The sequence below is a fragment of the Mobula hypostoma genome, chromosome 8 (genome assembly GCF_963921235.1).
Source record: "Mobula hypostoma chromosome 8, sMobHyp1.1, whole genome shotgun sequence".
Lineage (NCBI taxonomy): Eukaryota > Metazoa > Chordata > Chondrichthyes > Myliobatiformes > Myliobatidae > Mobula > Mobula hypostoma.
In genome coordinates, this window is record NC_086104.1 from 131113680 (window position 1) to 131140481 (window position 26802).

At 48.2% G+C, this 26802-nt stretch overlaps 1 protein-coding gene across 50 annotated transcripts in view; it reads left to right on the forward strand.

The window, feature by feature from the left end:
* Positions 1–26802, forward strand: part of LOC134350964 (calcium/calmodulin-dependent protein kinase type II subunit beta) — a 331172-nt gene that overhangs the window by 183617 nt on the left and 120753 nt on the right. For 39 of the 50 annotated variants that reach the window (XM_063056856.1, XM_063056857.1, XM_063056858.1 and 36 more), the window contains exon 5: positions 8770–8835. In XM_063056856.1, the coding sequence (XP_062912926.1) occupies positions 8770–8835 (66 nt within the window). Of the gene's footprint in view, positions 1–8769; positions 8836–23851; positions 23925–26802 lie in introns of all 50 variants that reach the window. The other 11 variants (XM_063056859.1, XM_063056841.1, XM_063056869.1 and 8 more) reach the window with 1 other exon arrangement.

Sequence of the window (26802 nt, forward strand, 5' to 3'; positions counted from 1 at the left end):
TGTGGGCTGTTTACATACTCGTGCACTGGCAAAGGGTAAGTTTGCCTGTAATTGATGATGAAGTGGGTGGTGAGCAGAAGTACTGTAATAATGTTGTAGACCGTCTTACAGTCTAGTACTTTTAAAAATGTTATTTAGAGATACAGCATTGAAAAGGCTCTTCCAGCCCATCAACCCGAGCCACTCATCAACCCTCGACAATCCCAGTTTAACCCTACCCTAATCATGGGACAATTTCCAGTAACCAGTTAACCTACCCGGTACAGTACGCTGTTTGGGCTGTGGGAGGAAGCTGGAGCCTGCCGAGAAAGCCCAAACATTCCCCTGGGAGGACGTACAGAGGACGCTGGGACTGAACTCTGATGTCCCAAGCCACAATGGCGTCGCACTAACTGCTACGCTGCTGAGTCTCTGAGAGCTCCTGATCTGCACTTGTGCCGAGCATCAATGGGCATTTCTTCAAAGCACCATACATGTTGCAGGATCTGGTGAGTCTCGACCCGGGGCATTAACACATCCCTTTTCCCTTCCACAGATGCTGCCAGACCTGCTGAGTTCTGCCAGCAGTTTTTTTTTTGCTTCAGATTCCTGTGTCTGCAGTCTTTTACATTCTCATGTGCGCAGAAGATTTTAAATCCGGTTAACGGGTTCTGCAGTAAGAGTGAAAGAATACAATTTCGATATAAACTTCAGGCATATATCAGTGTTATATGGTGTTCCTGACAGGTCATTCTTTTTCAAATTGCAGACGTGTTCTTTGTCAAGGAATGAAGATGTTTAGTGCTGCTGTCCCGTCTCATCTGTCTGATCAGTTCTTTCGTGTTACGATCAGCAGGAGAATTCAGTGCAGCAAGATCTGTGCTGCAGAGTTGTGGCACAAAGTCAGTCTGAAGACCATCACTTGCACTCCCACCAGTTGTGGCACAGGGTTGGTCTGAGGAGCAGCACAGATCCATCACTTCCACTCTCACCACCGATAGCAAATGCCTGTAAAATGTTTTGCAAACTAATGCCTCGGACATGAGCTACATTCCCCGGTAGGCTTGGCCAGCATGCTTGACCATTCTACACATCTGCATTGACCCACTTAGCCCCCACCCTCCTCGCAATCCTGATCTCTGTCTGACTCGCAACACCATCTCCTCGCCTTGGCCCCCACCCGTGCACCAACCTCCCTCATCTACCCAGAGCAACCTTTCACCAACTTGTTTATCACTTTGCCTTAAGATATTCAAACGTTTTGCTTCAGCACCCTTTAAGAAAGAGAGTTCCAATGACTCACCACCCTCAGAGATTAACTTGCAATTTATCTGTGCTTTAGATAGGCAGCCCCCTACTAATTTTAGACTATGACACGCCGCGCTCCCTCCCCAGTTCTAGATGTTCCCTCATTGTGTAATCCTCTCCACGTCTACAAAACCCCACAGGATCTTTTGGTCTCAATTGTTAACTCCGGTCTTCTAAACCACACAGATACAAGCCTGCCCTGTCCAGACCAGCCCTAAGATAACCCAGCCATTCCTGACAATAGGTCTAGTAAGCCTGCTCCAAATGTGGACACACTTGCATCCTCAAGTGAGAGGAACACAGCACCCCAGATGAACTGAAACAGCCTTCCTCCTTTCGGATTCTCCTACCTCCCTCATATGGAGGGAATGAGGGGAAACCAATGGATATGGATTTTTTTCGATTTTCAGGGGGTTTTCAACAAGGCAGAGTTGTTGAACAAAATTGAGGCCCTCCATTGGTTGGAATCGACCACGGATGTTGTGTCCTAGTTGTCTACAAGACAATATGATATGGAGAGCAAGCTGTTGCCCATGTAACAGGCTCCCCCTCTCCACGCAGCAGATGGATCCAAAGGAATTGCAGACACCAGTACAGTTTGGCATCACTGGAATTGCTAGTCAGTGCTGAACTCAACTTAGGACTTCAGCTCCACAGTTTTCCTCGGGGTTTACTTCTGAAGCCTTTCCCATGAGTGGCTGTAGCCACGAGGCAGCCTAGGGCTGAGATCAGAGTTTGTGTTCTCCTCGATGAGCTGCCAACCATGGCTGACGAGTTCCATCTGCCCAAAGCAACTGGTTTTAAAGCACCAGTAACCCACCTTTTCCCCTTATTCTGTCAGTGGAAATGGTTCTGCAGGGATTAGTAGCAAAGCCACACGTGAAGGCCAGGAGCTGGTCTTGGTTGTCAGAGGCTGTCAGAGACACACACCACCGGGAGCATTTAATAGGTAGTGGGAGTTTATCCCCCACTACCTCCCCAGCTATGGCAACCTTACGGAACCTGAACAAAATTGATGAATGTGGAATTGGTGACCAGGCTTGAGAATTGCATTAACAGGTAGAAAACAAAGACTTTGAATAAACTAGTTCTTTGCTGGATTGGCTGTGTGATATGTGAACACAAGCTGTTCACAGTTTGACGCCGTGACTTGGCAGATGGGACCATGTACAGCATCTCCAAGTTTGCTGCTGACTTGAAACTCTGTGGGGAATATGAGTAAGGGTGAGGATATCAAGAGGCATCAAGCTGAGTGAGTGGGCAACAATGTGGCAGGTGGAGCACAGTGTGGGAAACCAGGAGGAATTCCACTTCAGTGGAAAGCCCAGAAATGGTGAGAGGCTGGGAATGGCGATGTGCCGGGGAACTTGAGAATTCTTGTATATGAGCCAGTGAAAATTAACAGGTGCAGCAGGCAGTTAGCAAGGCAGAATTGGTTTGTATTGCAGGTGGGTTTGTGCACCTGGGTATACATGACTTACTACTATTACACAGGGTCTTGGAGGGCCCATACCTGGGTAGGGATCAATAGTTTTTTTTTCTCTCTCCTAACCTTACAACGGATATTTTTGCTCTACATCAGGGATTTCTGACCTGGGGTCCACAGACACCTTGCTTAATGGTATTGGTCCGTGTCATATAAAACGTTGGGTAACCCTGCTCTAGAGTGAGTAGATTGGTCGCTGGTATGGTAGATCTGTCATGGGAGAGATTGAATAGCCTTGGCCTCTGTTCTGTAGACTTTAGAGGTGACCTGATTTGGAACAGACAAAATTCTTCGAGGACTCAATGGAGTAAAAGCCGAGAGGGGGTTTCCCTGACTAAGGAGTCCAGATCCAACTGTCGTGGTCCCAAAATAAGAGGTAGATGATTTAAGATTCAAATGTGAGTGGTGACTCTTTGTTGCAGTTCTCCATCCCAGAGTCTACGGGGGTCCTAGTGCTGATGCCATTTCAAACAGAGGTTGGCGGAGTTCTGGATGGAAGGATACTTGGACATGAACATGAATGGGAAAGGTTTAGCGGGATAGGGACCAGATGGGATGAGCTTAGATGGGCACCATGGTCCACAGCAGTTGGAGTGAAGAGCCTGTTTCCTTGTTGCTGACTATCATCCTTTACTCTGGAATCTTGGGAAATGAGGACTGGACTGGAAAATGGAGTTGAGGTAGAACATTAGCCACATTAGTTGAATGGTCAAGATGGACTCAAAGTCCTAGTGCCCCTCCTGTGAAATTCGAACTACTGTTTGTGCACAGTGCAAGTTTGGAATGGCTGCTTATCAGAAGCTTGCTGTCGGAAGGGGTGGTGTTATTCCTCAAGGATATTGTGGGCTTTGTAACCATGTTAGATGAAGATCGGAGTGGGAGGGAGAATTAAAGTGACAGGTAGTTTGAGGTACCCCCCCCCCCGCCCCGTCCCGCAGAGCGTTCTGCAAAGAGGCCACACAATCTCCATTGTAGAGGAGACCACAGCATGCTAAAGAAGAAGTAAATGGCAGTTTTACTGGAAGGATGTTGGGGAAGGGAAGAGGAAACTTTGCGCGTGTTGCAGCTCCTGCGATTATGTGGGAAGGTGCTATGAAGAGGGAAGTGGTTATCGTTGGGTGTGGGGTGGTGCTCCTCAAACTGTGGTAGAGCTGTATGGCACAGAAACAGGCTCTTTCCGCTCACCTCATGCATGCTGGCCGTGGTCCTATCTACAATGGCCCCATTTCCCTGCCTTCCTCAACTTACTGTCTGAGCAGCTGCCACCCAGGCACCATTTAAAAGTTGTGATTGTATCTGCCTCACCACCCTCTTTGAGAAAAGCCTGCCCCTCAAATCTCCTTTAAATTTCTCCCCGCCCACCTTAAACCTGTGCCTTCTAGTCCGGGGGAAAGATCTGACCACCTGTATTGTCTGTGTTCATCATGATTGCGTAAATCTCTGAGGCCACCCCTCTGCCTCCTGGGTTCCAACATAGCCAATCTCTGGTTATAAGTAAAGCTGTTCATTGCAGGCCACGTCGTAGTAGAATCCCGTCTGCGTTGTGTCCCGATGGTAGGGTGCCGCATGGTCAGTGTTTGGTACAGTTGCAACATGACATCCCTAAGTCTTATACGTAATGCCTCAGCGTATGGAGGGAAGCACTCTTCGTGCCCTATCCACCCTCTACCACCATTTTCAGGGAGCTATGAACTTGCGCCCCAAAGTCCCTCGGTACACCAACATTGCTCATATCCCTGCCATTTGCTGTAGATGTCCTGACATCCAAAAGCGCCTTACCTCACATTTGTCTGGTGAAATTCTGCCATAGCTCTGCCCAACTATCTAACTGATTAATGAGTTTTTCATCCCCTTTGCTGCAGACTACTCCACCAATATTAATCGTAACTAGAAGGGCTGAATAGCCTGTTTTCTGTGCTGTTCTATGGTTCCAACTGCAGATGTAATAATCAGTGCGCCTCCATTCCGATTCAAGTCACTTCAGTAAGGGCAGTCAAAATGTGTGTTCGTCAAGTCATAACACGTGGATGGTGAGGGTTGTTGTGAAGATTAAGCAGCTTTGGTGAGATGTTACTTTTTACGACGCAGCCCTGTTTTTACTTCTGAAATACATGTTTTCCATAAAAGTCTATACAGGAAACCCAATACAAACACTGGCTGTACCATCAAATCAGTTTTGTTCTGGTACTCTCGTTTTCTCTTTAATGTCCCCCTGAAGCGTTGCACACTTCTGAGAGGCTGTGGCACACAGCTCAGCTTCTCACTGCCTAGTGAATGATGGCTGGACTCTAGGCTGTGGTACTCTGCCATGGGACCTTTGCATTGGCCGTGCCAACCTTCAGTGCCTCCCTCTGCACGTACGCCCGCAGCCCGGGATGGGACGGTCAGCGGCATTCTCCTACAGATAGCTCCTCAGTCTGGAAGACCAACCAGCACATCACACAAGCCAGTCTTCCGTCCGTGGACTCACTTTACACCGCACGCTGTCTGAGCAGAGCTGCCAGGATAATCAAGGACACAACCCACCCAGCCAATACACTTTTTGTCCCTCTTCCCTCCGGGAGAAGGCTCAGGAGCTTGAAGACTCGTACGGCCAGATTTGGGAACAGCTTCTTTCCAACTGTGATAAGACTGCTGAACAGATCCTGACCCAGATCTGGGCCGTACCCTCCAAATACCCGGACCTGCCTCTCGGTTTTTTCGCACTACCTTACTTTCCATTTTTCTATCTTCTATTTATGATTTATAATTTAAAATTTTGATATTTACTAATTTTTACTATTTTAAATATTTTTAATATTTAATATTTGTAATCCAGGGAGTGGGAAGCGCAGAATCAAATATCGCTGTGATGATTGTACGTTCTAGTATCAATTTGGCGACAATAAAGTTTTGCATCTTTCACCGATCTGATGATCTTCTAGCAGCACTGGATGTTTGTCTCTGTGTGTGTCCCTGGGAACAGCCCGTAGATCAGAGATCTGCTCGGCTTGAGCCTCAGAGACATTTCCGTCCTTCTCCAGATCTTTTATTGTGCAAACAAAGAGATGGTGGTATTTCCTTTTCATTGCTGCTGTCATCAGCACAGATTCCATTGGGATTTTGACTCTGTCCTTACTGAAAGCATCTGACAGGAAGGGTCCCTCAACTTCCAGAGAGATGAGGCCCTGGTCTTGTTGTTGCATTCTGGCGAAGAGGTGTTCTGTCGAGTGACTTCGCCCGTCTTCTTGGGAAGGCAGGCCCACGGGATGCGCTGTGTCCTTTTGCAGGATGATTCATGCTGACCGCTGCTTGTTGGACTTGTGGTCGTAAGTGTTTCTCAGAACAGGCGCAACTGACGTGGTGGCGTGGTAGAGGGGTACAAGGTGATAAGGGAGTAGATCGAGTGGACAGCCAGAGATGTTTTCGCAGCGCAGAAATGGTTAATACACCGGGGAGGGGGGCAAAGCTTAGGATGATTGGAGGGAAGTACAGGGGGAGTGTCAGAGTTATGTTTTTTTTTCACAGAAGGTGGATTGTGGTGCCAAGGGTGTTGGTAGAGGCAGATGCATTAGAAACCTCTTATGTAGACACACGGTTGATAGAAAACTAGAGAGCTATGTAGGAGGGCAGGGTTAGATTGATCTTAGAATGGGTTAGAAGGTTGGCTGAAGTCTATGAATGGAACATTGGATGGCAGTGAGGCCAGGCCTATTCTTTGCAAAGCCAGGGGTGGGTAGGATCTTGGCACATTATGACACTGAGGGCTTTTTGTTGGGAGACCTGTTGGATGTGCCAACTCTCAGTTTCCAGATGGAATGGAAGGTGGCTCAGGCGATGCATGATCAGATTTGTGGGGTATTGGCCACACCTGTGTCACAAAGCACTTCACAGCTCTTCTCTGGACTCCTGTCTGCCCCTGAGAGGGAGCGTTCCTCCCACAGTCCCAATTTTGTGCTTTACTTTGTTTGTTCGCTCCAGCCAATTCTTACCAAGCAGCTCCGCAGTACCGGTGCCAGGCTGGGCTCCGGGATACTTCTGGTCTGTGCCTTCCTGTTTCGGATTCTCATTCAGGTGTTGGCTGCACACGGACCTCTCTCTGGTCAGTGCCAGCAGACCCTGTTGACTTTTCAGTGAGTGCCCAAGTCATCCCTCTGTGGAGTTGAACGTGCAGTGTACCAGTATCCCCACATCATTGGTCATAGAGACTGTTATACAGAGCATCTTCTGTCATATCCTGGGAACTTTCCCAAGACAAGATCAGGATCTGGGACCCCTCCACAAAAGTTTAGGGGTGGGGGGCACTCAGCTACCAAGTAATGCCATGGGGCATCAGGGTAACATATAACTATTACAGCTCAGGGTTTGCAGTTCAATTCTAGTGTCCCGTGTAAGAAAGTTTGTATGTTCTTCCCGCAAACACGAGGAAATCTGCAGATGCTGGAAATTCAAGCAACACACATAAAAAATGCTGGTGGAATGCAGCAGACCAGGCAGCATCTCTAGGAAGAGGTACAGTCGACGTTTCGGGCTGAGACCCTTCGTCAGGACTAACTGAAAGAAGAGATAGTAAGAGATTTGGGAGGGGGAGGGGGAGATCCGAAATGATAGGAGACAGGAGGGGGAGGGATGGAGCCAAGAGCTGGAAAGTTGATTGGCAAAAGGGATATGAGAGGATCATGGGACAGGAGGCCCAGGGAGAAGGAAAGAGGGAGGGAGGAAGCCCAGAGGGTGGGTAAGGGGTATAGTGAGAAGGACAGAGGGAAAAAAAAGAGGAAAAAAAAAGGAAAAAAAAAGGATAGATAAATAAATAAATAAATAAATAAGGGATGGGGTACAAAGGGGAGGAGGGGCATTAATGGAAGTTAGAGAAGTCAATGTTCATGCCATCAGGTTGGAGGCTACCCAGACAGAATATAGGGTGTTGTTCCTCCAACCTGAGTGTGGCTTCATCTTTACAGTAGAGGAGGCCGTGGATAGACATATCAGAATGGGAATGGGACGTGGAATTGAAATGTGTGGCCACTGGGAGATCCTGCTTTCTCTGGCGGACAGAGCGTAGGCGTTCTTCCCGTGTGCGTGTGGGTTTTGTCCGGGTGCTCCCATTTCCTCCCACAGTCCGAAGACGTACCAGTTAGGAGGTTAACTGGTCATTGGAAATTGAGCTGGGGTTTAGTTGGGGGGTTGCTGGGCGACTCGTCTCGAAGGGCGGGGAGGGCCTGTTCTGTGCCGTATCTCTAAACCGACAAATAAATAAATGATTGGTAGCAGTGACTGTAACACAGAGCATCTTCTGTCATATCCTGGGAGCTTGCCCGAGACAAGGACAGATTGTGGTAATACTTCACCGCGTCAGACTCCACAAAAGTTCTGGGGGGGTGGGGGTAGGGGGGAGGGATTGGATCAGTCAGCTACCAAGTAACTCTGTCCCAGGTAGCGACACAGAGAATCAGGAAGTATCGCTGTCGTTGACTCGGAAGTGCGAGAAGAGTTAATAAATCATTGGTACACCTCTGCCACACTATTGTCACTCAGGTAGTAAAATGAAACAGCTTGCGTTAAGTTCAGTTGGTATCTGTGTTCCGCTTTACTGAGTTTGTGAATTATGTGTTAGTTCTGCTTTGCTACAGGAGCAGGAAAGGCCAGTCAGCCCATTGAAGCAATGCTGTCTCCTTTATAAGCTATCTGTTTAATCAGTCCCAGTTACATTAGCAATGTTTCAGAGGGTTAAGAGGTGATTAAGTAGTGTCTGGAAGAAGGTTAACCCCCTTTCTTGTGAAGAGGTTTGGTGGTCAGTGGGCAGACTTTGGAGAAACGACAGTCCTGCTCCTGACTCTGGTTTGAAGAGAGGAAACTCTGCGTGACTGAAGCGTTGCGTCTCTGTTGGGAAGCTGTTAAATCTTCCCTACGCCGCTCTGATCTCCATTCTGCATTGTGGAGCTCAGAACCAAACAGACGTTTAAAAAAAAAACGTGAGTATTTACAAAGTGCTAAATGCCCGTTTCTGTCTTCCGCAGGGTGACCGGGGGTGAATTGTTTGAAGATATCGTAGCCAGAGAGTACTACAGTGAAGCAGATGCGAGGTAAGTTGTTCCGTCAGTCACCCCTCACCGAGAGCCTTTGAGGTGCTTCAGAGTGACTCGTACCGCAGACATCATGGCTGTAGAGGAGCATTCAAATCCCTCCCGGTGTTGTGGGAGTGCAGTGTGAAGTGTCTCAACCCCACCACAACAAGTGCAATGTGAACTGATGTTCAGTGCTGGTCACTGGTATGATGCACTGCCCAGTGTGAGTAAGGCAGGGATCAGGAAGAGAAGGTTTCACCCCTGCGCGAAACACTGGGTTTAATCGGATCAGTGCTTTCAGGGATTGAGACTCTGGTACCTTCCCCCTGATCCAATCCCACACCCCTCAACAGGCAGCAGCTCATGCCACCGCCTCACTGACGCAAGTTCGATCCTAACCCCAGGACATTTGGCTTTCCCTTGAGTGCTCCGATTTCCTTCCGAAGGGGGTTAATTGGCTGCTGTAAATCGCCCCAGGTATAGGTTAGTGGCAGAAAGAATCGAAGGGGAAATTGATGGTCCTGTATCAGAGAAAAGGTCTCCCCCTTCAGAGCTGGTCTCCTGCAGTTATGCCGAACTCCTACAGAACGTGGGGGAGGGAGGGGTTAGATCGGTGGCGGATTAGGTTAAAAGGTCGCCATGACATTGTGAGGCAAAGGGCCGAGGTAACACGGAGCGAATTAAACGTCAAAGCCGTCAATTGTAACTTGACCCTGTGCAAGCCAGTCTTCATCCTTGAGCTAACTGGAGTCCACCCCACCTTTTACTGAGCCAGCAAACGGCTTGGCCCTCCAGTGCTTGCGAGCTTTCCCCGGTTAGCCAGCAGGCGTGAGCAAGGATTTTTATTGCACCCTGCTGTATGTGAGAGATCTGAGATGGTGACTAAGGGAAAGAGTGCTCACTCACGTTCCTGTCAGTGAGTAATTGGTTCGGGTTCTCACAGACCCGCTGAATGCTGTGATATCCTGCAGAATGCTGCATCATTCTTCCGGTGCCAGGGGATCTGGGTCTGTACACGTTGGAGTTTAGAAGAATGAGGGGGGTATCTCATTGAAACCTGTTTCGATAAAGATTTTGATAGAGTAGATGTGGAGAGGATGCTTCCTACAGTGGGTGAGTCAAGGGCCAGAGGGCACAGCCTCAGAATAGAAGGATGTCCATTTGGAACAGAGATGAGTAGGGATTTCTTTAGCCAGAGGGTGGTGAATCTGTGGAATTCATCGCCACAAACGGCTGTGGTTGCCAAGTCATTGAGTATTTTTTAAAGAGGAGATTGCTAGGTTCTTGATTAGTCGGTGTCAAAGACTACAGGGGGAAGCCAGGAGAATAGGGTTGAGAGGGAAAATAAATCAGCCACGATGTGAATTGTGGAACAAATGCGATGGGCTGAATGGCCTAATGCTGCCCCTACATATCTGATTCACCGTCAGTGCGATGACTTTGTCTGCCCCTCAGGGGCACACAGTGAATCGTAGAGTTTGCAGTTGTTGTAACACGAGACTTGAACTGGCAGGTTAAGAGGGGAAGACCCAGCCTAACGTTCACATCTGAACAAGTTAGCATCGCAGTCAGACTATTGGAGAGGTACAAGGTCAAAATGCAGTATTAAATAAAATACTTCCCCAATCTCCCACATTGTTCACCTACATTTAATTCTATCAAGAGGAAGGTCAAATTACTGAAGGCAGGAAAAGCCATGATGTCTGTGGAACAACTTGTAATTTTCTCTCAAAAGCAGTGATCCTGTTTAGTAGTGGAACGAGTTGGGGAACTGATCTAGGCTTCATGACCAACATCTGCTCAGTACAACCTGCCCCGATAAATCACTATGGAGGAACTTCAGTAAAATTAATACCATGTTTTGTCGATGATTTAAAACCAAAGAGTCGCTCTGAAGGCTAATTATAGAGCGAGCCATTCTGATTGGCCACGATAGCACTGAAAATAGGTAGGGAGGAGGAGGACCTGTGACAGATTTGGCCACGTCAATTGAACTGTTGCTGCTTTGGTGAATCCCGATGGGGCATTCTGTGCTGAGACCAGGAAGTGAGGAGGGTTGTTACCCATAATGCAGCTGCATACTGACTTTGTTACTTTATTTAGAGATACAGTGGGCAGTAGGCCCTCCTGGCCCTTCGAGCCGTAACCCCCGGCAACCTCTGATTAACCCTAACCTAACCTCGGGACAATTTACAATGGCCAATCGACTTACTAACCGGTACGTCGTTGGACTGCGCGAGGAAACCGGAGCACCCGGAGGAGACCCCCGCGTTCCACCGGGAAGACGTGCAGACTTCCCTGCAGGGGACGCCGGGATCGAACTCTGAATTCCGATGCCCCGAGCTGTAATAGTGTCACGCTAACCGGTATGTTACCCTGGCGCCCACTGAGCTTATATTGAGGGCTCGGTGATTGATGTGGTTGGGTTCTCAACTGTCTTGAGTAGGAAGAGGAAGGGATTGCTGAATGGGACATGAGAGCAGAGCAGAAGATCGCACATCTGTGCTGTGTATGAAGGATGCCCACCTCTCCCTCACCCCCGCCTCTTGCCTGTAGAACAAGAGCTCAACCTATTCCTCTTCCTTCTCTCTATACTCTCCATTCAGCTGAAACTAAGACAACCCTCCCTGTGATTCTCTCAGGTCTGCAGAGTGTAGCATTGTCAGATTCAGTTGACAGTGTTGGATAGGTGTTCACATGCTTAGCGTAAGGGACGAGATTTGGGTCACTCTCACAGTGCTATTAGGCTGCTCTGCTGCATACTCATGTCCAGTCCACATTCCCAGCTTCTTCCCAAATTCCCTGGTCCTGTTCATTTCTTAAAAAAAAATTACCTGATGACTGAACATCTTCAGGCAAGTGTGTGTTAACAAATCCCAGTGACTTCAAAGAAATTCCTCTTCATCTCAGTCCAAGAAGTATGACTCTCATATGTTGAGAACAGTGCAGGGTAGTGTATTGCCATGAACTTTGGTAGAAGGAATAGATGGAGAGACAGTTTTCCAAATGAGGAGCGACTTTGGAAATCGGAAGTGCAAAGGGGCTTTGTGGTCCTCATGCAGGATTTCCTAAAAATTAACTTGCAGGTTGAGTTGGAGGTAAGGAAGACAAATGCAACGTTAGCATTCATTTCAGGGCTAGAATATGAAAGCAAGGATGTAGTGCTGAGGCTTTATAAAATATTGGTCAGACTGCACTTGGAACATTGTGAGCAATTTTGAGCCTGAGAAATAAGAAAAGATATGTTGGGATTGGAGATAGTCCAGAGGAGGTTTATGAGAATGGTCTCATAGTGTATGACGGCTCTGCGCCTGTACTCGCTGGAGTTCAGAAGAACAAGAAGAGATCTTGCTGAAGCCTGTCGAATATTTAAAGGTTTTGAAAGAGTGGAGAGAATGTTTCAAATAATGGGAGTGTCTAGGACCAGAAGGCACAGCCTCAGAATAGAGGGGCGACCCTTTATAACAGAAATGAGGAGGAATTTCTTTAGCCAGAGGATGGTGAATCTATGGAATTTATCGCCACATACGGCTGAGGAGGCCAGCTCATTGGGTAAATTTAAAGCAGAAGTTGGTTGGTTCTGATTAGTGAAGGTGTCAAAGGTTACGGGAAGAAGGCAGGAGAATGGGGTTGAGAAGGAAAATAAATCAGCCATGATCAAATGGCAGAGCAGACTTGATGGGCTGAATGGCCTAATTCTGCTCCTATGACTGATGGTCTTATGCCCCCTGCAGGACCACCCAATGAACACCCAGCATCTTCCCTGTCAGGGTACTGACGTTTCTCTGTGGTCACCTCCCTACCTTCTGAAATCCAGTGGGTGCAGGAGCCAGACCTGCCGGACTGACGATTCCCAGGGCAGTGCATCCTGGGAAAAAACAACTGCTTGAACGGGAGTTGAGAAGCTCCACACAGACAGGGCCAGAGCGGGACGTATTCGCCACCCGTGGACAGCAGCCAGCCACAGCCACACCTGACTGTAGTCTCCGTTCCCTAATGCAGCACTGCCTTTGGAGAGTGTGGCGGGGCAGGGGGAATCAGAGTCAGATTTAACATCACTGGCAGATGTCATGAAATTTGTTCTGAGGCAGCAGTACATTACAATCCATAATAATAAAAAAACTATAAATGAGGGTAAGAAATGCATATAATTAAAAAGAATTAAATTAAATGAGTAGTGCAGAAAGAGCGAATAAAAAGTAGAGTGTTAGTGCATGGGTTCATTGTCCATTCAGAAATCTGATGGACATCGCACTGACTTCAGGGAGAGTGCAGAGAGGAACATAGTCGAGAAGCTCGGGGATGTGGTGGAGACTAGATAGAGAACAGCTGGGAGAGGGAGAGAGGTTACTGACTGGGTGGCTGGTGTAGAGACTGGTGCCAATCTCCTGCCTGTACAGTCCAGCATGTCTGTCAGAATCCAGTATGATTAAAGGCATTGCATCACTGCAGGAAATGGGACTGTTGCTGTTCTCCACTTTATGATTAGGGGTGTACTCAGTCCCATGAGGTAGCCGGCTCTTTGGGCTGGCGGGGAACATCCGTTTCAATTGGAGATTGTGTTGCACTGGGTTAATGAGTTGGTGTGGTCGGGTTTCGCTCTAGAAACGCACTGCCAACCTTGCTGGCTTTGTGCAGAGGGTCTGCTCACTCAAGGTCCGTCCCATTAAGCTCTTTGTCTGGGTGATGCAGATCTGTGAGGGGAACGTCCGATTTGGTCACGGCGCCTGGTTAATTTTAGCCGGGGAGAGGAAATCGAAGCAGGTGTGAATTATGTTAACAGGATCACTGCACTAGGGGCTGTCTGCTTCCGTCACTGCTTTCGCCAGCGTCAGTGACTGAACTGCAGATTGCTACCTTGCTATATGACAGTGTGGACGGCCTCTTCATTTGGATTAATTCTTGGGAGAATGATTGGTGAGAGTGTGGGCTGCCCCTCCTCCCCCCCCCCCAGTCTTGTACAAAGTATTTAAAAATCCAGTAGTACAACACACCAGCTGTTTCTTTACTTGTGTAACTAAAATCTCATTCTTTATGCACTTCAGCACTGCCTCCTCCTGTGTTTTACTGTTTGCACATCTTCACATCTAACAGCTTCCCTGCTGAATGTTTTCCATGTCTTTATTCCCCTTGTTTGATGTGCTGATCCAAGTTCTGAAAAGGACTTTTTTTTCCTCTCTCTAATTGCGAGTGAGCTAGGGAGGAAGGGTAAGGTACTTTCTGATGCTTGGACACCCTCGAACCCTCACTGATTGAGGCACCAAGCAGAAAATTTGGTTGCTGTGTTGAAAGTAGTTGGAGAGGCAGCCCTGGAGCAGAGACAAAGAAAAGCAGTACCAAGAGGAGTGAATCTTCAACGCGGTCGCTCCTGCGGAGGAGGCTGGGCGGGCAGTGAAGTCTTGGAGCCATGCTTGTTAAAAAATGAGATTGTCTACCACCCCCACTGTCCTCCTCAGCCCCACCGTCCCTGGTTGAGCACTGCTGTGTGGCAGTCGGCTTGTGGCAAACGATTGCATCTTTGCAAAATTAGTGTGTTATTGTAGCTTGAGGCCCTTGATTCAGGCACTCATGATGGGGGGGTGAAGGGTGGGTGTTGGCAGGAACTGTCCTGTGACTGGGCTTGAAAGTGGATGATCTTCTCTTCAGCCGCTGAGCCACCATCTGGGCAATGCCGACGGCCACCTGTCTTAGAAAATGCGGACAGCACCAGCAGACTCGGGTCTCTGCCGCGGAAGCCTGACGTGGCACAGTGAGCCCCAGGGTGAAACTGCTCTGCATTGTGAAAGAGCAGACCGCTGGACTAACGGCAGCTGGTCAGGCAGCGTCCGTGCAGGGAAATGAGCAGTTGGCGTTTCAGATCAGCCCTTCATCTGGACTGCCTAACACTCCAAAAATTAAATCGGAGCGGAGATCTCCAGTGAAGTGATGTCATGGCAGATGGTGGCATTGGTGGGATCGTGGTCAAGGGCCAAGTATGAGGAAGTGTCTGAGAGTTGCTGTCCAGCCTCTGCAAGCTTAGAGGTCAGTCCACCAGATTACAGTGGTGCCACTTGTCCAGATAAAAAAAAAATCTCAAACTAAAATGTGGACCTTTTAGTTCCTTCCACAGATGCTGGCTGACCCACTGTGCTGTTCCGTCAGTTTGTTGCTTGTTGCTGCAGATTTCAGCATCAGCAGTCTCTTGTGTCTCCCGTGTACAGTATTCGCTGATTCTTTAACACAGTGTTCCCTCACACCTTTGCTGCCTCTGTTAAACGGTGAACCAGATGAGAGATAAATATAGCACAGAAACAACACTGAACTCTATTAGTAGGAAAAACCAGTGAGAGATGCAAGGAGTCAATGGGAGTGTTTGAACAGGCCTGCACCAGCCTCTCTAGGGAAAGTGGATGTCTTAATGGAACAAGAACAGTCAGCCTCTTCCCCTTCCCCTCTCACCTCTCTCAGTTTTCTGATGTAGATATAAGAGACTTTGCAGATAGACAAGAAGATCTGTAAATGCTGGAAATCCAAGCAACACAAAACACAGGAGGAACTCAGCAGGCCAGGCAGCATCCATGGAAAAGAGTAAACTGTTGACGTTTTGGGCCGAGAACCCCCTCCTCAGGATTTTGCAGATGCTAGAAATCTTGAGCAACATACACACACACACACACAAAACACTGGGGGCGCGGGGGGGGGGGCTCACCAGACCAGGCAGCATCTAGGGAAATGAATAAACAGTTGACTTTTCAGGTCAAGATCCTTCATTAATATTCCAGTGTAATTGGAAATAATGGAAATAAATAGCTGGATCATGGACGTTGTTTAATTATCCAAGCGATGGTCCACTTAAGGCCATTCAAGTCACAAAGCTGCAGATGGATTGGCCTGGTGCTGAGCCAGAAGTGAAAGGAGCCATCACTCAGTACCAATGAGAACTGACGTACTGAATGTGCATTAACGTATAGTCACAATTAACAAGCACACGCAAGCGTGTATGAGGACTACTGGCCCACTTCACACATCACTTGGCAGAGCCTTGTTTAGAAACAAGTAGATTGTTATCCTCTCCATCCCAATACCGTAATGTGTAATTTAGTCTCTGCAAAACTGCTTCCCTCAAGTGATCACTGTTATTACATTTAATTACAATCATTAGGCAAGAAGGAGATGGCCCATTGTTTTACATTGGAGGTGATGGAGAACGGATAAAGAGGTTTTGTTTGACACATAGTGTTCCCCCTTGTTGTGGTTTTAAATCTCCCATTAGCAGACCCGCCTTTATTTGGACCGGTATCTAAAGCCTTGGTGACACCCTCGATATTGTTCCAACTGCCCAGGGATCCAGGTCAATGGATCAGTAATCAGTATCCAAAGCCTTAGTGACACCCATGATGTTGTCTCCAACTGCCCAAGTGCTCAGGCCCACTTGTGACTCAGGGTCCTGGCTCTCTAAATCTTTGCCCTCCCCGAATTCCACCCCCAATTCGTTCCAGCCATGGGACAGGTGCCACATGATGCTGGTAAGATATCGGCAAGGGAGATGGATGAATAGATAGAAATTCCTCATCAGGAATTCCTCCTGCACTAATTGAGGTTTGATTTTTTTTCTCTCTGTGTGAATGTGTGTGTGTGTGGAGACTGTCTCTTGTAACTTCGAGCCACCAAGGTTAAAATCTGCTCTCTAGCCCGGTGTAGGGAACAGGCTGCCAATTGGGGCAGAGCAAAGTGCCAGAGACAAGGACGTGAGCACGACCAGTGTGTTTTTGGGCACTGGGACGATGCCCTGCTCTCTTGTGGATGTTGCTTCGTGTGTTTCAGTGCAGTCACCCTCCTGAAAGGCAGCGCGCCCAAGCAGGCCGCTCCCTGGCACTCTCTGAAGCCTGAGCCTCGATTTGTTTCTCAGTGCTTGACGTGAAGGCGACGGGACCTCACCACCAAAACTGTGGTGGTATTTTCAATAGGCTAGAGCACCTGACGGGAGGTGCTGGGTGGAGAGGAAGCTTGGGCTGCTGGACTGCCCAGGCCTGGTCAGCCCTGCCACAGTGACTGTCAGTGTCAGAGCCCAGCACTGTCCCCGGGCCAGTGGGTGAGAGTTAGGAACATAGCACAAGTATTGCGAAGAGGAATCCGAACCCCTCACTGTTTTAGACTCGCAGGATATTCTGCAGATGCTGGAAATCTTGAGCAACACACACACAAAACGCTGCAGGAATTCAGCAGGTCAGGCAGCGTCTATGGGCAGACGTAAATAGTTGACATTTCAAGTCCTGTTAGAGTCATGGAAAAGTACAGCACAGAAACAGGCCCGTCAGCCCATCTAGTCCTTGCCAAACCCATTTAAACTGTCTACTCCCACCGACCGGACCATAGCTCTCCATGCTCCTACTATCCTTAGAGACATAGAAAACCTACAGCACAATACAGGCCCTTCGGCCCGCAATGCTGTGCTGAACAATGTACTTACTTTAGAAATTACCTAGGGTTACCCATAGCCCTCTATTTTACTAAGCTCAATGTACCTATCCAGGAGTCTCTTAAAAGACCCTATTGTATCCGCCTCCACCACCGTCTCCGGCAGTGCATTCCACGCACCCACCACTCTCTGCGTAAAAAAAACTTACCTCTGACATCTCCTCTGTACCTACTTCCAAGCACATTAAAACTGTACCCTCTTGTGTCAGCCATTTCAGCCCTGGGAAAAAACCTCTGACTATCCACATGTTCAATGCCTCTCATCATCTTATACACCTCTATCAGGTCATCTCTCATCCTCTGTTGCTCCAAGGAGAAAAGGCCAAGTTCGTTCAACCTATTCTCATAAGGCATGCTCCCCAATCCAGGCAACATCCTTGTAAATCTCCTCTGCACCCTTTCCGTAGTTTCCACATCCTTCCTGTAGTGAGGTGACCAGAACTGAGCACAGTACTCCAAGTGGGGTCTGACCAGGGTCCTATATAGCTGTAACATTACCTCTTGGCTCTTGAACTCAATCCCACAGTTGATGAAGGCCAATGCACCATATGCCTTCATATAGAGAGTTGACATTTGCAGCAGCTTTGAGTGTCCTATGGACTTGGACCCCAAGATGCCTCTGATCCTCCACACTGCCAAGAGTCTTACCATTAATATTATATTCTGCCATCATATTTGACCTACCGAAGTGAACCACCTCACACTTATCTGGGTTGAACTCCAACTGCCACTTCTCAGCCCAGTTTTGCATCCTATTGATGTCCCGCTGTAACATCTGACAGCCCTCCACACTATCCACAACACCCCCAGCCTTTGTGTCATCAGCAAATTTACTAATCCATCCCTCCACTTCCTCATCCAGGTCATTTATAAAAATCACAAAGAGTAGGGGTCCCAGAACAGATCCCTGAGGCACACCACTGATCACCAACCTCCATGCAGAATATGACCCGTCTACAACCACTCTTTGCCTTCTGTGGGCAAACCAATTCTGGATCCACAAAGCAAGGCCCTCTTGGATGCCATACCTCCTTACTTTCTCAATAAGCCTTGCATGGGGTACCTTATCAAATGCCTTGCTGAAATCCATATACACTACATCTACTGCTCTACCTTTATCAATGTGTTTAGTCACATCCTCAAAAAATTCAATCAGGCTTGCAAGGCATGACCTGCCTTTGACAAAGCCATGCTGACTATTCCTAATCATATTATGCCTCTCCAAATGTTCATAAATCCTGCATCTCAGGATCTTCTCCATCAACTTACCAACCACTGAAGTAAGACTCACTGGTCTATAATTTCCTGGGTTATCTCTACCCCCTTGAATACAGGAACAACATCTGCAACCCTCCAATCCTCTGGAATGTCTCCCATCCCCATTGGTAATGCAAAGATTATTGCCAGAGGCTTAGCGATCTCCTCCCTTGCCTCCCACAGTAGCCTGGGGTATATCTCGTCTGGTCCTGGTGACTTACCCAACTTGATTCTTTCCAAAAGCTCCAGCACATCCTCTTTCTTAGTGTCTATATGCTCAAGCTTTTCAGTCTGCTGTAAGTCATCACTACAATCGCCAAGATCCTTTTCCATAGTGAATACTGAAGCAAAGTATTCATTAAGTACCTCCACTATCTCCTCCAGTTCCATACATACTTTTTCACTGTCACATTTGATTGGTATTATTCTCTCAGCTCTTATCTTCTTGCTCTTCACATACTTGTAGAATGCCTTGAGGTTTCTCTTAATCCTGCTCGCCAAGGACTTCTCATGGCCCCTTCTGGCTCTCCTAATTTCATTCTTAAGCTCCTTCTTGCTAGCCTTATAATCTTCTAGATCTCTATCGTTACCTAGTTTTTTGAACCTTTTGTAAGCTCTTCTTGACTAGATTTTCAACAGCCTTTGTACAACATGGTTCCTGAACATGGCCACATTTCTGCCGTACATTTCCCTGAGAGCATCTGTTCCTAATTTATGCTTCCAAGTTCCTGCCCGATAGCTTCATATTTACCCTTACTCCAATTAAACGCTTTCCTATCTTGTCTGTTCCTATCTCTCTGCAATGCTATGGTAAAGGAGATAGAATTGTGATCACTGTCTCCAAAATGCTCTTCCACTGAGAGACCAGAGACCTGACACCTGACCAGGTTCATTTCCCAATACCAGATCAAGTACAGCCTCTCCTCTTGTCGGCTTATCTACATATTGTGTCAGGAAAACTTCCCCCTGGGATCAATAAAGTATGACTATGACTAACAAACTCCACCCCATCTAAACCCCTAGCTTTAGAGAGATGCCAATCAATATTGGGGAAATTAAAATCTCCCAACTCAAATATACCTATCGAAACTTCCCTTAAACATTGAAATTGGGCTCGCATGCACCACTTGTGCTGGCAGCTCGTTCCACACTCTCATGACCCTCTGAGTGAAGAAGTTTCCCCTCATGTTCCCCTTAAACTTTTCACCTTTCACCCTTAACCCATGACCTCTGGTTGCAGTCCCATTCAAGCTCTGGAAAAAGCCTGCTTGCATTTACCCTATCTATACCCCTCATAATTTTGTGTACCTCTATCAAATCTCCTCTCAATCTTCTATTTTCCAAGGAATAAAATCCTAACCTATTCAATCTTTCCTTGTAACTCAGGTCCTCCAGACCCGGCAACATCTTTGTAAATTTTCTCCGCACTCTTTCAACCTTGTTTACATCTTCCTGTAGGTAGGTGACCAAAACTGCACACGATACACCAATTTAGGCCTCGCCAACACTGAAGGGCCTCAGCCTAAAACACCAACTGTGTGCTTCCCTCCAGGGTCACGGATCTGTCTATTTATTTATTTAATACAGCACGGTAACAGTCTCTTCTGGCCCAGTTGCACCCATGCGACTAATTAACCTACTCGCCCGCCTGTGTGCCTTTGAATATGGGAGGAAGGTGGAGCTCCCGGAGGAAATGCACGTGGTCATAGGAGAACATGCAAACTGTTTACGGGCAGTAGCAGGAATTGAACCCTGGTTGCTGGGTTGACCTGCTGAGTTCCTCCAGCATTCTGTGTGTGGTCCTCGTCATTGTGTCATTTACTTTATGAGCTTCTCTGCCTTCAGGGTGGCATCCTCAGTGAAGCATCCCACCATGTGTGAGTCCTCTAACGGCTGAACAGCCTCTCCAGATCTCCTGTGGCACTAAATGTCACGCTAAACTTCAGTTCAGTCTGCAGTCTGCTGTGCATCTCACCGCCAAATGTATTTATCAGCCCGTCTACGTTTAGAATGGAAGCAGTCCTTGTAAACTTGCCCCATTATAGTTACACCCAGTTCCCTGTAGGAGTGCACCATGATGCCTTCAAGCGAGAAGGCTGCAGGTTCAGTCCTCACTTCGGCTCGCTCTTCACTGAGATCGACTTGAGGAGAAGGAAGTAATCCCATCTCGCTACCTTGGACACAACCTGCCCCTCAACCCACAGATAATCTTATCATTTGCCTCAGTATTTGGCGGGATCCTGCACTGTACAGAAAGTAAACGCAACGGTAGACGCCAGAATCGAAAACTAAAACAGAAAAGCATGTGCAAAGGATGCTGTTGCAAACCCGGTTCACTCCAAGTGCGGTGTAGTGTCTGATGGCCACACAAGTGCACGGGACTGATGCTAGTTAGGAACTGTTGCATCCTCCAAATCTTCATTTTCCTTGTAACATTCCAGATGATCGCCGATACCTTCAGATTCTGCGTTGTTCCTAACTTCTGAAGAACTGAAAATAGTTTCATTTTCACTCCCAGCTGCTGCTTGCAGCAAGCAAAACGGCTCTGAATTGCCTTACTGCTTATTCCTTGCCAACTATCAGTGGCAAAAGTCACACAAACACGCCCAACCAATGCTATTAAAAACCTGTTCGCTCTAACCACAGTGTAGTGTCTAATGGCCGCGCAAGTCTCCGTGACTGATGTTAGTTAGAACTGATTCAGCAGCAGCCTCCTGACCCAATTAAGAGACATAGTGTCCCAAATAAACAAAGGAAATCCCAGCAATTTTTTTTGATTAGTAAGCGTCGTCTCAAATAAGCGGCTGCCCTGATTAACTGATGGCCCAATTAAGCTGAATCCATTGTCTTTGATTGGAAATCTTGGTGAGTTTCCTGTAGCTTTTCCTTGTCACGCTTTACCCACTCTGATAAATGTTCCCTGGTAACACATAGCCTTTGCTCCATGAACACCACATCACAAGTTTTGCTCGTCTTGCTTCCTTGCTGGGAGAAGTTAGGTGATGGGAAAGGGGTGCCAGGAAGTGAAGCAGGGAATGCTGAGGTCCCCTGGGCTGGGCACCAAAAGTTACAGACAACGGGGATGTAATTCTTTTGAGGTGATGTTCTTGAGTTGCAGCCCTTCTGGGCAAAAGGGCCATTCTAGTTAAAGATTCAGAAGGGGAAAGGGGCGTCAGAGCAAACATGATCTTTTACTTAAGCACTTCTTTCCTGGAGTCACTCTAAATGTCCCTTGATTCCCCCTAACACCCAGAAATTTGCCTTCAGAATACTCAGTGACTACCTTGGTTAAAGAATTCCAAATATTCACCATGCTTTAGTTGAAGAACCTTCTTGTTCTGTCATTTATGGCTGACCTCTTGTTCTGAGACCGAGTCAGACTCCTGGAACTAAACTCTCTGCCAAGGGGACACATCATTCATGCATCTATTGAGAGATACTGTGTGAACCACACGTGCAAAATGCTGAAGGAACTCAGCAGGTCAGGCAGCACCTGTGGAAGAATACTCCTGCTGCAGGGTCTCGACCCGTAACATTGACCGTTCATTTTCTTCCGTGGACACTGTCTGACTCTCTCAATTCCTCCAGCATTTTGTGAGTGTTGATGCAGATTTCCAGCATCTACAGAATATCTTGTGCCTCGGACGTTTTGTGTGGTTCTTTGGGATAGCCTGCATTTGCTCTGAGTTCTTTGGAGTACCGGCCCTGTTGGACCACTCACGCAGGGACCAGTGTGGTCAACCTCCCTGACCCTGGACCCAAAGTTCAAAGTAAATTTATTGTCAAAGTACAGATATGTCACCATATACAACCCTGAGGTTCATTTTCCTGTGGGCATATTCAGCAAATCTATAGAATAGTAACTTTAACAGGATCAATGAAAGATCAACCAGAAGACCACAAAGTGTGCAAATGCAAATATAAATAAATAGCAATAAATAACAAGAACATGAGATAAAGAGTCCTTAAAGTGAGATCAGTGGCTGTGGGAACATCTCAGTGATGGGGCAAGTAAGCGTAGTTATCCCCTTTTATTCAAGAGCCTGATGGTTGAGGGGTAGTAACTGTTCTTGAACCTGGTGGTGCGAGTCCTGAGGCTCTTGTACCTTCTACCTGATGTTAGTAGTGAGGAGAGAGCATGACCTGGGTGGTGGGGGTCTCTGACGATGGACGCTGCTCTCCTACGACAGTGTTTCATGCAGGTGTGCTCGATGGTTGGGAGGGCTTTACCTGTGGTGTGCTGGGCCGAATCCACTACCTTTTGTAGGATTTTCTGCTTCTTGCAGTGGGGCGGGTGCTGCTGCTGGCTTTTAGAGATTCTCGCGTGGAATCTGATGCTCTGATGTTGGATTGTCCCAGGCTGATGAGAGGTGGCAGGCAGCGGAGCGGGGATTTGGGGCAGGAGAGAGTCTTCCAGCTTTCACGCTTTCCAACGGTTGGTGAAGCAAGTGAGGTCAACGCTGAAATGTGCCAACTGCAGCCCTGACAGGCTCGAGCCAGCACTTTGTGGCCACTCCCGTAGCCCCCCCCCCCAAACAGGCGGTGGTGGGTGAGCCACCGCTGTCGGCTGCTGCAGTCCAAGTGGGAAGCGTGTTACGTTTGCGTCCCACCTGTCGCAGCTGGGCAGGGTGGTCCGGGGTTTCAGACGCAGTGAAGGTGAATGGGCACGTTAGAGTGGTGCGTGATGGAGGCAGCTGCTGCTGGGCACTTCCCATGCAGGTAGATGTAGCTTTGATCTGTAGACGTCGGGGTCGAACGTGGGTGGTATTTGGTCGTGGAAGTCCCACACAGTGTTGGAAGGATGGTCGTCGTTGCTTTTTGTCAACTGTGTCTGCAAGCTGAAGAGGATCGGCTGGGAGAGACACAACGCAGAGTACTTCCTGTGACTTCTTCCCAGCCAGATGCACGGGATAGATTCACTCCCTTGGAAGAAGTGGGGTATGACCCAATCACAAGCTTTAAAGACTTGGGAATGATCATTACCTTGGTATTTGTTTTAAAAATCGGTGAACCAAAAATCAGAAATTACCTTCCAAGTGACTGCACGTGTCCCTGTGCTCGCTCACTCTCTCAGTAGGTGTCTTTTCCTTAACCTGTACGAGGCTTCCAGCTGAGGCAGAGGTCTGATTGCCAGTGTACAGAGCCAGCATCACCTGGGTGTTTGTTGTGTCAAAAACAAGCTGTCCGTTTCTTCCTCCTCTGTGGTGGTTTCTCCTGTTCTCTCCTGCAACATTTACTGGTCCTATGGTTCTCCCCCTCCCTCTCCCTATCCCCACCCTCCTCCCTCACCTGTCTCTCCCTGTCCTTCTTTGTTTTACAGTCACTGTATCCATCAGATTCTAGACAGTGTTAATCACATTCACCAACATGACATTGTACACAGGGACCTGAAGGTCAGTATCTTCTAACATTTACAGAAATGAAAAAAAAGAAAACAAAAAAAAATTAAAATAATGATACGCTTGAGTCTAAAGTAATGTGATGTGTACAGGTGCAGAGTTTATTCTGCCTCTTGTTATTCGTTTGTCCTCTTTTGTGTCGTTATTTTACATTTTTTTTTAAAGGCCTCCTCTGCATGGCTCTTTCTACCATCCCAAAAGTCTCTTGGGTTCTAGGCTGTGAGAGGCAGTTGAAAGGGAAACCATCAGGCAGAGGGGGGGGGGATTAATAATCGGCCTTCCTTCCCCAATTGCCCACCTCCCCTCCCTCCACACCCCAACCTACATTACCCTCACCTCGAGTGCAAGGCTTAAAACAAAATTTGAAGCTTGTTGTGCGTTTTCAGAGATGTCCACTGACCCACGGCCCAACAGAATGCCCTCTCTCCCCCCTCCCCCTTTGGAATCAAAACAAAATCTTGTTCAAGCGGTATCCTCTTGGTGGCCTTTGAGACTTCAAGGGCATGACTGCACTTCAACCCCCCCCCCACCCTCACCCCTTCTCGAGTCTGTCACGCTTTATTGCTCTTGACGATGTTCTTTCAGGGATGCACAGACTGGTCTGTGACCAGGGCCAGGCACGAGCTTGTACCCACTTCCCACTTCCGCCTCCTGGTGGCAGCCACAGCAGCGACTGCGACTGCAGTCCCGGGGTCAGTGGTGAGGTATGGTGGGGGCTGCTGAGGGTCAACGATACTGGCAGGCAACACTGAGGGACAGCAGTAGGGTCAGAGAGGGGCTTAAAGTCAACAGCAAGGTCGGATGGGGTCAGAATCAGGGTTAATATCACTGGCTTATGTTGTGAAATTTGTTGTTTTACGGCAGCAGTACAGTGCAATACGTAATAAAATAATTATAAATTACATATTTTAAACATTTAAATTTAGTAAATAGTAATAAAAAGAGCCAAAAAAAAAGAATGAAAATACTGAGGCAGTGTACATGGGTTCATTGTCCATTCAGATATCTGTTGGTGTATGGTGGGGTCAGAGTTCGGACACTGCGGGTCAGTGAGGTGGTTGGAAGGCTGGGCACTAAGGGTCCACAGCAGGGTCGGACTCCAGGGTGGATGCTGTTTTAGATGCCACAGCTGGCTCTTTGCGTCAGCTGCACAGGCAAAACGTTTGGAGGCGTTTCTGATCAGGTCTAGAGGGGACAGGTTCGAGGGGCTCCCATCACCGAAACTTAATGCAGCTGTTTCCTTTGGCTAAGGTACGTTGGTCTTGGGTACTGACTTCGGTGTCCTGCAGCCAACTCTGTGACAGCAGTGCTTAACCTGACTCGGCTGCCTCTAGCTGTCTGCCGAGCTCTACGGCAGCCCATTACAGCAGGACATACCCGATCTCAGTTACCCCCACCCTCCACATTCTCCACCCTCCGTTGGCTGGTAAATGGCCACCCCCCACTCTGTGACTAGTTATTGCTTGCCTTCAGGTGGGAGGCATCGCACTGACACCTGGCTGCCGTCACAGCCCACCCTCCCACCACCTACCTGGGCCAGGCATGGAGGGCCTCTCTCATTTGCCCGTGACCCCCAGGCAGGATGGTGATAGCAAGGAGCAGGGACCCAGCCCAAAAACCCCTCCCCACCCTCTTGACTGTGCTTGACAGCAGGCAAAGCTAAAATTGATCTTTTAGTCTCAAGCACAGGGAGATCATTAAAAACTTAATACTGGAATTAAAGTTACAAGCAAGTGAATAATTAATAACCCTGAAGTGAAGCAAAATTAAACCTGTCAGAGTCAGCTGTGTGCATCAGTGGGACCCTGGCCCGATTCTGGATGTCCATGAACAGGCACCCGTGTTGTAACTTCCCTCAGCTGGATAGAAGTTCTCCACCTCATCGCTCAAACTCCCGCCACTCTCTGACAGCACCCTGAGGACAGGGATCTGTCGGTAATCCTGGGAGTTTGTACTCCCCGCTGAGGTCCAGCGTGGCGGTGCGATTCCCATTAGAACAGTCACAGCAGGCTCCACAGTTCAACCCACATCAGTTGATGTTGCTTTCACGTTACTGAGGCTCGAGGCCTGCAGAAGGCACGGCGATCTGTGTGGGAACCTACGTCTGACCGGCACCGGAAACCACTCTCCCAGCTTCCCCAAACCTGGTACACTGCCATTTGCTTCCCACCCTTGTGTCCTTACCCCAATGCCATCAGCCACCGTATCCCAGGTCAGACCTTTACAAATTAAAGCAAGCTGGAGATTGTGTTAACAGTCCCCAAGCAGCCGCTGAACTTGACAGGGTTTTGGGCTGAAGGTGTGCAGAGCTCCCACAGTACCTAGCTGATGTAGCAAGTGGCTAATCCTTGAATGTGTAAAGTATGAAGGTCATTTTCACGGGGGTTGCTATTTAACTTGAACTTAAAAGCCAAGACCCGGCCTCTGGGGTCTGTCGGGCATTGGGTACCAGTGTTGCACCCGTAACTGTGGAGCAGCTCCTGGTCCTCGCTCTGTGGAAAAGCACCCGCACTCCCACTGCCCCATGTAGTTTGGTTCCACTCACTGCAATAGCTGCCAGGAGCCTGATTAGAACAGGCCCAGGGGGAGCCCCACACAGTCACAGGGAGAACGTGCAAACTCCACATAGACAGCGCTCAAGGTCAGTATCAAACCCAGGTCTCTGGAGCTGTGAAGAGGCAGCTCCGTTACTGTGGTTGGATTGTAGCCGCTTTTTCTGTTGGGGCAGTTAGGGATGGAGAATAAACGCTGGCTCTGTCAGTGACGTCCGTGCTCTGAAGCTGAATAATAAAGCAAATTAGGTCCCTGAAAGAGGAGAGTGACAGAAATAGAGAAAGCTGGGGAGATTCAGCAGGTCAGGGAGTGTCTGGGG